Source organism: Lepisosteus platostomus, chromosome 25 (genome assembly GCF_059453375.1).
Source record: "Lepisosteus platostomus isolate fLepPlt1 chromosome 25, fLepPlt1.hap1, whole genome shotgun sequence".
NCBI classification, from domain to species: Eukaryota; Metazoa; Chordata; class Actinopteri; order Semionotiformes; family Lepisosteidae; genus Lepisosteus; species Lepisosteus platostomus.
The window spans coordinates 16,622,087-16,635,196 of NC_142635.1; the positions used below are offsets into that span (position 1 = coordinate 16,622,087).

A 13,110-nucleotide genomic window follows, 5' to 3' on the forward strand; every position below is an offset into this window, starting at 1 on the left:
CCCTTCATCTGCTCATCTATGGACAGCATGTTGCACCATTGTACTTTTTTTGGACACTCAATCTGTATATACCTATGCACATTTTGCACATATTGTTTTACAGTGACTATGAACATATTTTGCGCACACCTAGCTCTGTATATTTATTCTGTATTACTGTATGTATTCTAATCTTTCGTCTATTCTGATGTCTGTTTTTGCTTGTCTTGGGCTGGGCTGCTGTAACACCTCAATGTCCCTTGGGGATCAATAAAGTCTTATCTATCTAAATTTTGAAATGAATAAGTTAATCCTGGCGAATCTGTGATCTCGAACATATGAGCTGGATTGTGCATTTTTGATGAAATGTGCGGGTGTTTTATATAACTTCTCGTTTGCCTCTTGCGTTTCCTACAGTACGACTGACAGGACGCGGATGGCTCCTGCTGCCGGTCCCCCGCGCGCGACAGCGCTGTGACTCACTGCGGAGCTCTTTCGGCTGCGGTGATGCAATGCTTCAGTCACATTCATTCATTAGGCTTTGTGATATCAGCCCTGCGGCCACGACATATCACTGCGCTGGCTGTCTCTTGTTCTCAACAAGTCTGGAATGAAAGGAAAGATCGGGGAAGGCACTTGGGGAAGAGCTGCTATCCTGGAGTGCTGTAACTGACACCTCCTGTTTTTGTGAAGGGATTCCCTGTTGGGCCCCAGGTGCCCCCCCCCACTGGGACATTATAAATACCCGTGCCACTGTCCTACTGCACAAGACTCTCTCAGTCCTGCACGCAGTGCAGCGAGACGACACTACTGACCACTGGACAGCGGGGCAGGCAAGTTGCTCTCTATAATATCGGGTGTTGGGTTAAAAGATATTATAGTTTTTAAGTTGTGTTGAGTCTGGTTGCGTAGCTGTGATTTACATATCCAGAAGTTCTAGTAGGGGGCTGCATCAGCCCGCCCAGTCTGCAAAGGAACAAGAAAGGTTGACTCCCGGGTGAAGAAGGCTCCACGGCCGAAAACGTTGTGTCTCTTTCCTTTTCAGCATGGAATAAACCTCTACTTGTTCCCTATGTACATATCGATGGGTTGGGAAAGTGAGAAATTGGCCGTCGTGTTGCTGAACCTCGCCTGGTTCCTTTGCTCCCCCTGCGGGGTCACGAGGAGAGGACCCTCGTGAGGATGGTGGTTTCAGGGGGACTCCTGCAGGAAAGGAGAGAGGTGTTTGGGTCAGGAGGCGCTGAGCTGCTTTAAAACCCCAGCCTCCGGGAGCGACGGCTGTTGTCTCCCAGTGCTCTCACCCCTCTTGTCTTGTCTTGTCTTGTCTTTGCTGTCTTGTGTCCAGGTCTTCTGCAGCTGGTGACCCACAGGACACGTGTGACTGCAGGTATGGCCGTTTAGGAACACTGCTGCGGTACTCCAGTTGTAACAACGTCTGAGCTCGGAGACATCTCGGCTAGCTCTGGCTTTGATCATGCAATTCCAATCCCAACCGCTAGATTATCTCCAGGACCGGCTCGTCAATCGGCTCAATTAGTGGCTCGTTAATTCACTGGTGTGCCGAGACGCTGAGTCGCTGGCCGTGTGCAGGTCCGCTGGTCGGCACCTCCAGGTCTGCTCCGTGCGAGTGCTGTCTGTCTGTCTCTCTCTCTCTCCGACAGCCGCTCTCCGGAGAGTCAAGATGCTCCCACGGTGCTTTGCTCTCGTGGTCGCGCTCCTGGGCCGCGTCATGGCGGCTCAGTACAACTGCTCCTCTGATTACGACCGGATCCCGGGTGAGTCGCGCCCCTCGTTTCCACCTTTTCCTTCACGCTCGGCGTGTTCCCCCACCAGAAGCAGTTGGGGGGGTGTCTTCTCCTCTTTTCCCCGCCCGTGCTCACGCTGCCCCCTGGTGGCCCCCAGTGAACGCGGACCTGACGGTGGACTGCGGGCCCCAGCTCATCAGCCTGACGGTGAACCTGTGCACCGCCCTGTACGCCGGCCTGGACCCCCAGCGCCTCGCCCTCAACAGCCAGCACAACAACTCGCAGTGCAGCGGCACCGTGGACACCGGCATCAGCCCCCCCGTCATCCGCTACCGCCTGCCGGTCAACAGCAGCCTGGACAACACCTGCAGGACCACCTTCCAGGCAAGTGGGCCCCGCGCCCCTCTGAGGGGGGTGGGGGTGGGACTGGGGGCCCCGTCCTGCTCCGACGTGGCCTGTCTGGGGTTCCCGGTCCTCTCGGGATCCCATCCCATGCCTTACCTGACAATCCGCAGGGGGCTGACCTTCGGAAATCCGATCCGTGCGAATTTTAAAGTCGCTGGTCTGTCTCTTGAGCCTGGTTGGTCCCGGGGGTGAGCGGCCCGAGGTCAGCTGAGGAGCAGGAGGACAGTTTAGCCGTGACCGTCGGAGAAGGCTGGGTCGCAGCAGGGCTCAGGGGTGCAGAAACGCAGATCTAGGGGCCCAGACCTTGGCTCTTGGCAGCAGAGCGCAGTGCAGCCGTGTTTACAGCCTGTGAACCTGCGCAGGAAGGCAAGGTAACAACAGGGAAGACACCTCCCAAGGGCAAACACGACGTGTCGATTACCACCATAGCCGCTGCGGGGGGGGGGTGTGAAAGCGCCGTTCCCCTTTTCTCTCCTTCTGCAAGTTCCAGAGAAGAGCTCTGCCCACACGGTGCGGGAGATGCTCATATGAGCATGTCCGCGCACGAGGGACGCAGACAAAGTTATATTGAATTCAATTTATTTTTATATAGCGTCTTCCACAACAAGGTTGCCCCAAGGCGCTAAACAAAGCTGTGTGACAGTGCAGGATGTTTCACTCCTGAAAGAACCAAAAAAGGAACCAAAAACTCCTCTGTAAGGAGAAAAGAAACCTCTAGGGGTCCAAGGTCAACTGGCTGCCCAACCCCTCTGGGCATGCTAACATTATACAATTAAAAAATAAATAATTGAATGGGGGTATAACTCCATCCATCGTGTCTTCAGTATGTCAGTACTCCATGCAGATCTCTGTAGACCAGTAAATTCCTCCTAAACGATAGCTATATCCACAATGTCCCTCTTGGATCCATGGCAGTGATGCAGCATCCAACTCAGATGATGCCCAGCCCAGGCGCCATCTGGACATGTGGGGAGGAGAATAGGATAGTCTGGTCAGAACAGATGTATCTGCCTGTCAGGCCAAAATGGTTGTAACTGGCGCCTGCCTTGGCGTCAGCGTCCGGGGCAGAGACAGGAAGGAGACCCAGGGCTCCACCAGCGCCGCTCAGGGGGTCTCGCCTTCCCTGTCCGCCTGCAGGTGGTGGACGAGGGCCCGGGGACGGGGCCCTTCGCCCAGTTCTCCAACGTCCAGTCCGTCCTGATCACGGGCTACATCGACAGCTCCGACACCTCCGAGGGCATCATCACCTACTCCACCGACCTGTTCTACCGCTTCAACTGCCGCTACCCGCTGGAGTACCTGCTGGAGAACGTGCCGCTCATCACGTGAGTGCTCGCCGGCCACCCCGCCCAGAGTCCTGCCCCGGCCCTCCCCTCACCCTCACCGGCTCTCTCCCGCTCTCCCGCAGGTCCTCCATCTCGGCAGCGATCAACGGCAACAACGGCTCCTTCATCAGCACCCTGAGCTTGAAGATCTACAATGTGAGTGTTGACGCCCGAGGGTGCAGCCTGTGTCACAGCTGCTGCTGCTGGCTTTAGACTTAAAGAATGGTAAAGCTATATCACCCTTATCAGCCATACCACCCTGCAGCTCCCAGCTGGCCGCCCACTGGAGCCCAGCAGTGAGAGCCTGGCCAGTACCTGGAGGGGAGACTCCTGGGAAAGCTAAGGCTGCTGCTGGAAGAGGTGTCAGTGGGGCCAGCAGGGGGCGCTCAACCTGCAGTCTGTTGACGGGGACACTATACTGTAAAAAGGCTCCGTCCGTTAGATGAGACGTAAAACCGAGGTCCTGACTTTCTGTGGTCATTAAAAATCCCAGGGTGTTTCTCGGAAAGAGAAGGGGTGTTACCCCGGCATCTTGGTCAAATTTCCCCCTGGTCTTTACCCATCATGGCCTCCTAATAACCCCCGTCTCTGAACTGGCCTCATCACTCTGCTCTCCTCCCCACTGAGAGCTGGTGTGTGGGGAGCGGACTGGAGCATCACGCAGGTGTAACTCACAGGTAGACTTGACTCTTGGCTTCACTGCCACACACAGCTCTGTTCTGCCACTGTTCACATGTGCCGCCGCCGAGTCCTGCTGCCTTCACTGCCAGGGTCTCCCTTTCATGTCTTCACACCAGGACTCCACCTACACCTCTCAGCTGGTCGTCCCAGACACCGGCATTCAGCTGAGGACCAAAATCTACGTGGAAGTGGGCGCTAGAAACCTCACCGGCAAGTAAGAGATCCTCCTGATCTCAGCTCGGACCCTGAGCAGGGGCGAAAAAAACTGGGAACGATGGGTTTGAGGTGGTGAGGTCTTCTCGAACACCTGCCCTCGCCTGTAATTTTCATTCTTCTCTTTCCAGCTTCAATGTGCTGCTCGACCACTGTTTTGCCACTCCCTCGCCTTTCGGCACGACGACCGTGAAGCACACCTTCTTCATCGGGTAGGCCAGCGGGACTCGGTACATGGGCGGGACAGCAGTCGTGGGAGAGGACACAGACGCGATACAGCTGGCTCTTTAACTGTGGTCACTGGGCAGCTTCCAGTGGAACGTGTTCTCTTCCATGTCTGATAGTGATCTCTTCCCACAGTTTACTTTTACACAAGTTCAGTTTTATCATTCAAACTGTCTTTGCGTGCACAGAATACTGTTCATTTCCTAAAAGAAGTGTTATTTTCTAAAAAAAACCAATAAATTCAGCTGCTTCAACTACAAGGATCATGCTTGCTAAACCAGGCCCGTTGCACTCCGGCCCTGGAGGATTTTGGTGTTAGCAGTGGGATTGTGCGCCGCTGGGAAGTGACGGATTGCCGACGGTAGTGATAAACTCAGCGAAGCGGCGCAGACTTCGCCAGGCACGTCTCGCTGAGGCACTGCCCTGCCCTGAACGGCCCGCGTGTTTTCCAGGTGCACCAAAGACGCCAGGACGACGATCCTGGCGAACGGCGTGGGTCAGAGCTCACGCTTCCTCTTCGACGCCTTCCGCTTCAGGGAGCAGCTGAACTCCACCGTGTACCTGCACTGCGTGACGCGTCTCTGCGAGCCCAGCACCTGCCAGCAGCTGCTCTCGGTGAGCCCCTCACGCCCCCTTCTCGCCCTCCTCTTCCTCCAGGCCCCTGGGGGCCACGCTCTCAGGCCCGTGTGGCCGCGTCTCCACCAGCTGCAGCAGCCCAGCCCCTGTATTCATGGGAAATTCCATTCCCAAAAAACTAATGCTTTGCAGCAGGACAGCATATCAAGCTGGGCAGCTCCACAATTGATCTGGAAATGCCCTTGAACAGTGTGCAGCCCGGACAGAAGCCTGATATTCTCGTCTATTACTGCTACTCCATCCTGTCACAGAAAAGCAGACGCTGATAGTAGAGAGGCTGATTAATAAAGCAGGAAGCTGCGTCAGCATGCGTAGGCTGGAGAGGTTTATTCCGTGGTGAAAAGAGAAGAAAAGAAACACAGTGTTTCGGCTGTGAGGCTTCTTCAGGTGTCGAAAAACCCAAAGAAGGCTCCACAGCCGAAACACTGTTTCTTTTTTTCTCTTTTCACCATGGAATAAACCTGTACTTGTTCCTGATTAATAAAGTGCTCAGTAAGGCCCACACAGGGGCGGTGTGGTGGTTCTGTGGCTGAGGATCTGCGCCTGTGGCTGGAAGGTTGCCAGTTCGTATCCCGCAGCCGACAGAGGAATCCTACTTTGTTGGGCCCCTGAGCAAGGCCCTGAACCCCAACTGCTCCAGGGGTGCCGTATAAATGGCTGACCCTGCGCTCTGACCCCAGGCTTCTCTCCCTGTCTGTGTGTCTCATGGAGAGCAAGCTGGGGACTGCGAAAAGACAAATTCCTAATGCCAGAAATTGTATATGGCCAATAAAGTGATCTTATCTCATCATTCAGTGTTTTCCTCAGGAGGCAGCGCTGTGCTGTGCTCTGCTGCCCCCTGCTGTCCTGTGGCTGTCGTGCTGTCGGTCAGGTGGTGAAAGCAGCTCTCTCTCTCTCTCCCTCTGTCGCAGACCTGCAACAGTGGGAATGGGAGGAAGAGGAGGGCAGCTGAAGCGTTCGGGACCGAAACTCAAAACTCTGTCACAGTCTCCTCGGGCCCCCTCCAAGTCACGGACCGCGGTACGAGCTTCAGACCCTCGGAGTTTGGTTAAATACGACCATAGTATTCCTGCGAGAACTGTGTTTGCAGTTATTCCTGTTTTCTGCAATGTGCTTACGGGTTGGATCTATGAGACTATGTGCTTACAAAAGCTTTTGCACTGTTCTAACACTCCTGCAGAATCTGGTGTACTGTTTCTTCAACTCATCGAGGCCGGGCAGGTTGTTAAGCATGTTTTTGTGGCTGAAAAGGCAGCAGAGACATAGGAGCTGTAAACAGGGTTCAAGCTCCTTCAGCCTGTCAGTGGAGAACATGAATGCAATCATGGATATGATTCCAGATGCTATAGTTATTATAATAATAATAATAATAATAATAACAACAACAACAACCAGTTCAGAGATGGGATTATTAGGAGGCCATGATTGGTAATGGCCAGGGGGAAATTTGGCCAGGACAGCAGGGTAACACCCCTACTCTTTTCAAGACCACAGATAGTCAGGACCTCGATACGCACCCCCTACTGGCCCCACTAACAGCTCTTCCAGCAGCAGCCTTAGCTCTCCCAGGAGTCTCCCATCCAGGTACTGGCCAGGCTCTCACTGCTGAGCTCCAGGGGGGCTGCCAGCTGGGAGCTGCAGGGTGACATGGCTGCTGGCTAATCTACACTAGCAAAGTAGCTAGAGAGCTGACACATTGCACTGAGCTCCACTAGCCGCTCTGAGAGGTTTATATAGTTGCTGGGATGTAGCGGGTAAGAGGAGATGAGTCTGTGCTGAAGACGTCACTATTAAACACCTGACCTGCTCTCTTCTCTCTCTCTCTCTCCTGGTTACAGCGGACGCTGTCGATCGGCCCTCTTCCCAGCCTCAGGGTAAGAGGATCCTTGTGGCCGTTCAGGGCCACAGTTATTAGAAGAGATAGAGAGATCACTTTATTGGACACATCCAGTTTCCTGCATTAGGAATTTGTCTTTTCTCAGACCCCAGCTTGCTCTCCATGAGACACAGACAGGGAGAGAAGCTGGGGGTCAGAGCGCAGGGTCAGCCATTGTACGGCACCCCTGGAGCAGTTGGGGTTCAGGGCCTTGCTCCGGGGCCCAACGGAGTAGGATTCCTCTGCCGGCCGCGGGATTTGAACCGGCAACCTTCCAGCGACAGGAGCAGATCCTGAGCCGCAGAGCCACCATACCGCCTCAGAAGAAAGACCCTTCCTCTTTGGCTGCGGCATTGCTTTCTTATTCACGTCCCAGCTGCAGATTGGGAGACGTGAAAAGAGAAAGCCCTGAACACGACACGTGTTGAGTGAGTCCCGTGTGCAAACTACGAAGTCTAGAAAGAGCAGACGGGTCGGTTCCCGTGAGTGTGGAGGACAGGAGATCCCGCGCAGGGCGAGCGAGAGGCTGATGCACAGTAAGTCCAGCCGTATTCCCGGGTGTGTTCCACTGAGTCCGAGGTGTCTTGTGTCCCCCCCCAGTGAGCCAGGACGCAGCGCAGCTGGCTGGCGGTCACTTCGACGTCACCGGGACGGTGGTGGGGGTCCTGTTGTCTGCCCTGGGGGTGGTGGTCTTGGTCCTGGGCAGCTGGTTCGCGCTGAAGAAATACACCCGGCTCCGCGGCTTCAAGTGAGGGCCCGGGGCCAGCCTGGGGGCCCGGACGCACCTTCTCGAACCCGAGACCGTTCCAGCTCCCCCCCGCTCTCACTGGACAGGAAATCAGACCCCCACTCCCGCGGCGGCCCCGAACCACCCCAGGCTTGGCAAGATGCCGGCTCTTGTCCATCAGAGAACGTGGGCTTGTGGCCCTTTCGAGCTCACAGGTCTCTGTGCGGACACCGAACTTGCGGGAGGGGAGAGCGCGTGTCTCCTGCACCGTGTCCACAAGCGCCCTGCCCTGCACCGTCTGGGGATGGCTCGGACGCCCCGCTGTGGGAGCCCTGCCCTCATCTTTCTCCCCTCTGCTCCTTCTTCACAACTACCCCTTCAGAACGTAGGCATCAGCATGGAACCAGGCTTCTGGATCTTATTGTCCACCTTTACCCTTTGCACACCAGAATAAGCTTGTTATTATTTTCTTTCTCTCTAACAATCCTTGACTTTTGTGAAAGGAAGGGAAAAAAAAATTAGGGACGAGGCAACTAGTGTATGATGCCGAATGATTACAGGCCCTGTACGTTTATTGGGTTCAAGGGTCCGGGGGTCTCTTTCTAATAAGTAGAAAATATGTTATGTGTAAAATGGGTGGGTTGCACAGATGCTAGACACAGCATGTGGAGGAGAAAAGGCGCCAGAGTCCCGCCAGGCTTCGGGGCTGGGATCTCTTGAGGGTGCAGACTTCAGCAAGCGCAGCTCAGGGGTATCCAGTGCTCACCTGAATAGCACGGCCATTGCTGCACCATTTTACTACCCCGCTTGACGCTTCCAAACCCGCAGAGCAGGAGATAGACTGGAGGATGTGTATCAAAGAGCTCTGCTGAGCTGGAAAAGGGGTATGCAGAAGCCTGCACATCAGGAAAAGGGGTGTGCTCTCGCTGCAAATGGTGGAGTATTTCTGCATCCAATGAAGGGATGAGGGCCACAGTGAAGCTGACAATCTTGAATGCTATTATCCTAATGATCAACTCCCCCGTTTGTAAGTTTATTTGAAATCTGGGCTGAAGATGAAGAGCTTTTCCTCCAGGCTTGTGGCTCTGTGTGTAAACTGTGTACAACTGCTGATCTCTTCTGCTATACCTGTAATAAAGATCTTGTTTTATGTCACGTGCAAAGGATCCTCATAAAATTAAGATTATTTTTATTGTTTCTTCTAGTTCGTGTCATGAGGGATTTTTTTTCTCACCTGGTGTCTTCTCTTTTGGTCAGAGCACAGAGAGGTGCGGTAAACTGTGGTAAAGGCAGACAGAGGTGCGGTAATACTCTGTGAAAATGTAATAACAGCATAGAAACATGAGACACAATCAATGGAAATTCACCACAATCAAAGCGAAGTCGACCGTCTTTGAGTACTCATCTCACTGGAATTCAACCCTTGTCGAGTGCAGGAGTGCCGCCTGCCGCCGGAGCGGGTTCCCTGCTGTAAGTGTGGCCCTCGGCCGGTCGAGAGTCCAGCTGCTGTGTAAAACATCCCGTGTCGCGCGAAGAGCCGTCAGACCAGCGCAGTTCCGAACCCGCGGTCCCGCCCCCGGAATCCATTCGGACACAACTCCCGCCCCGACGGCCGAGCGTGACGGAGAGGACTCGTCGAGCTGGGAGTCATTACTCATGATCTAACGCAGCTGGTAAACTCTGCAGGGTTTTTTAAATGAGAGTGAAGCTGCCTAGCAAAGCAAACACATTTTAGAGCACGATTTTCGCGGACGACCCTGAAATCTCACGAGGAAGGCAGAAATAAAGCACAGACTTCACCGGAGTGGAGAGGGGTCACACTAACAGATGTCGGAGATCTCAAAAAAATTGTCTTCCTTTTTTGTTTCCCTTGAACGCGGAGTTATGTAGGTGTTCAAATGATCTAGTCATCTGCAAAATTGCAACACCTCTAATTAGGTTCAGTGGTGTTTCATTCATTCCTGTACTTGAAGTGAATGGTTTCAAAAGAAAATCCTGTATATGTTAAAATATATTATTTAACATGGAGATTATTATATATAAATAATTAGGGTAATCGACTTCTCAGGTTGGATGAAACCCCAGAAGACAGTCGGACGCGTGTTTCGGGTATCCGTAAGTAGAGACTCGTCACGGAACCTGCCCGCCGGTTATCAAACTGGGTTGAGCCCGAGCGGTCAGGCTGGAAGCGCAGTTTCTCTGTTTATTTGGTAAAGAAATCATTTAAAACATTTTTTTTTCTGGAGTTTGGAACACATAAGTACGGAAACGCATCCTCGCCCTTATCTCGTAATAGTTCAGGTGGGGAGCTGCGTCAGCATGCAAAGGAACAAGTCATAGGTTTATCCCATGCTGAAAAGAGACGAAACAAAACGCAACGTTTCGGCCGTGGAGCCTTAATAAACCTATTAATTGTTCCTTATCTCGTAATTATGAGTATTTTCGCGTACTTCATGTGATCACGCGATAGCACAATCGTATGTATCGCTCCGTGCGGACTTGCAGTTTTAAGCGGTGGAATTGATCGCACGTGTAACTGTTCATAACGGAACCATCATTGCTTTGATCTCTAAATCCCACAAAACTGGTCCTCATGCTTATAACGATTATGTTCACATTTGCTAAAAAGTGCAAGATTTCAGTATGATTTAACCCCAGGCGGCAGTAAATCCGTCCAAATTCTGCTGCGCTGGATATTGACACGATCATTAAACCGAAAGTGCCATCAAGCTCACGGTAGCTGCTGGATGGCACTGTAATTATTATGTGAGATGTCATAGGTAATAAGTAATCATTCCTATCTCGTAATTACGGGATAAGGGGGTGATTTCCCCCCCCCCCTTTGGTGGCAGCAATGCACTTCCGTACATAACAGATGGGATTCATGGAGAAACTTGAAATACAACTCGACTTGCGCGGGTAACGCTGAACAGCCTGATACGCCGCTTCAGTAACGCACTGAATCCACGAGAGGGCAGTGTTGCAACACACTCGCACACAGACGCGGGGTAACGTGGCCGGTCAGGATTTGGGTGGGAGCGACTTGGCAAGGCCCGAAACAGAGCTTTACACTCTCTGGCTTTTGAGGACATCAGCCCTGTCGTTATAACCCCCAATGTCCTCATATTGTGGGGGCTTATTCGGTGTTTTGACCCCATTAATCATTTACCAACGCACATACGCACAGGCAAGGTCTTTACCTTAAAGTGAACGGCTGGTATTTTATTCCACAGCTGAATGTCTGATGTTTACGTAACTGTGAACTCAGTCGGGCAGCTTCTGTAAGTTTATCAGGGTGATGGTGGTCACTGTGTACTACTGAGCGATGATAAGAACATTGTGGGGTATGAGAGTGAGCCCCGTTTGGAAACAGTTCTGTAGGATGAGCAGTCCTTTCACTGGGGTGCTGACGTCCCTCCTTTCTAGTGAGGCCCCTGATCCTCGTTCCCGGGCAGGCCTCACCCCGCCTCCCCCAGCCCGCACTCCTCCCGGGACCCCCCGGCCCCCCGCTCCCGCTGGGCGCTCAGCAGACTGGACAGGGGCTCCTGGGGCTCCTCCCGGCCGGGCGCGGAGGTGCTGCCGCCGCTGGTGGGGGGACAGAGCTTGACGACGGGAGAGAGACAGGGCGGCGGGAGCCCCTGGGGCCGGCGATCAGCCGAATTAACGGGGAGTTTATAAGGAGCTGATCCAGCTGAATAAGGGGATTCGTCAATCGACTCTGTCCTGTTGTGCTTTCACGCACTGCAAACAGGAGAACATGGCGGTGCTGACTTTCTCAGGGACACGGGAGCAAACCAAGACATGGTGATGGACATAAGGACGTGCCACTGCGCGTCCACGAGGTCCAGGGAGGGCCAGCCTCCGTCTCCTGATGAGGGTGAACACACACAGAGTTTCATAACACTTCTTTAGCACTTTTCTAGACTCCCCACTCAAAGCTCTTTACAGGTCATGGGGATCCCCTCCACCCCCACCAGTGTGCAGCCCCACCTGGATGATGCTCCAGTCCTCTCCCCACACACCAGCTCTCAGTGGGGAGGAGAGCAGAGTGATGAGGCCAGTTCAGAGACGGGGATTATTAGGAGGCCATGATGGGTAAAGGCCAGGGGGAAATTTGGCCATGATGTTTTGTTCAAGTGCCAGAATTTTGCTCTGAACAATAGAGCAATAGAAAATAGAATTTTTCAATAGATAAACAAATTTCCTTTCAGAAAACTGTGCGCCGTGCCTATTCTGGCTTTTGATGGGGGGCTTCAGGGAGAGGCGGGAGGAAGGGAATCCCGAATCCTGCCCTGGTCGATGAGAAAGAGGAGTAAAAGGACAGCTCTCCCCTGGGGGTGAGGGAGGAACAGCAACGTCAGTTTTTCCCAGTCCGACTGCAAAGCTTCTTGTTGACGGTGCTATACAGGGGTGACGGTGAGCGTGCCGGCGGTCCTGCAGGAGGAAGAGTATCTCGGCTGGACGTGGCCGTGCTCGCGGGACAGCGCTCACCTGCCCAGGCCCCCGGGTCCCTCCCCAGCAGCCTGTCCCATTCCGGCCCTGCGGACAGGACCAACCTGTCCAGCCTCCGCCGGGTTCCCTGGCGGCACGGCGCTGGCTCACCTGCCAGAGGGGACGAGCAGACGGGCCGGGACTTCTCCGGGACAGGGACACGTGTGGAGGGGAAAAGTAAAAGGACTGTGTGGACTGGGACTGGACACTTCTGTCCCAGTTTCGGGGGAACTTCTGATATGAGCTCTGTGCCTGTTGACGGACGGGGATCTCGTGGGGAACACTGGAAGAGTAAAGCTTAATCAAAGTCAGATATACCTGCAGGCAGGCGAGGGGGAGCCACAGCAACTCCCTGAAACAGTTCACAGTGAAGCAGTGTGCAGTAGGCAGGACTGACATCCACCCTGGACAGTGGGCAGGGTCACAGCAGGACTCAGGGCAGCTCCAAGTACCTGTAATATGCAAGAACAGCATGAATATTAAATACTTCTCAGCTAGCAGAGCTGTCGTTATTACAGCAGGGGGGCTGTTGAGTGCAGGACGAGTGAATCGCAGTTTTAAAGGTTTTCTGTTTAGAGGGGGGCTCTATCGTCTCCCGACGCTGTGGCTCGTCCTGTAGGGCGCTGGGCTGCGGGAGGTAAGAGTCCGGGTTCAAATCCCCGAGTCTCCGCACATCCCAAAGCATTTTATAAAAAACCCCGCAACAAGGATTAGCGGAGATACTACTTTTAGAATCGCAAGAGGAGGGATACTTTTTTATTTTAGTTTTTTTTCCGTTTAGCGAAATTTGAACAGATAAATATGTTC

General features: G+C 53.5%; 1 protein-coding gene and 1 long non-coding RNA gene across 2 annotated transcripts; one reads left to right on the forward strand and one right to left on the reverse strand.

Annotated features, from left to right (window-relative positions):
- Positions 1-1,327: 1,327 nt before the first annotated feature.
- Positions 1,328-8,975, forward strand: LOC148641261 (zona pellucida-like domain-containing protein 1). Its single transcript, XM_088619510.1, has 11 exons — positions 1,328-1,366; positions 1,641-1,754; positions 1,882-2,108; positions 3,267-3,454; positions 3,538-3,610; positions 4,252-4,349; positions 4,480-4,560; positions 5,026-5,188; positions 6,121-6,229; positions 7,048-7,083; positions 7,686-8,975. The coding sequence occupies exons 2-11, from the start codon at positions 1,661-1,663 to the stop codon at positions 7,835-7,837; spliced, it is 1,221 nt and encodes a 406-aa protein (XP_088475636.1). The 5' UTR covers positions 1,328-1,366; positions 1,641-1,660; the 3' UTR covers positions 7,838-8,975.
- Positions 8,833-9,640, reverse strand: LOC148641262 (uncharacterized). The gene is made up of 3 exons (XR_015930207.1): positions 9,223-9,640; positions 9,047-9,124; positions 8,833-8,940 (listed from the first exon to the last, which is right to left on the reverse strand). It is a non-coding gene; the product is annotated as an uncharacterized LOC148641262 (long non-coding RNA).
- Between the last annotated feature and the right edge of the window lie 3,470 nt (positions 9,641-13,110).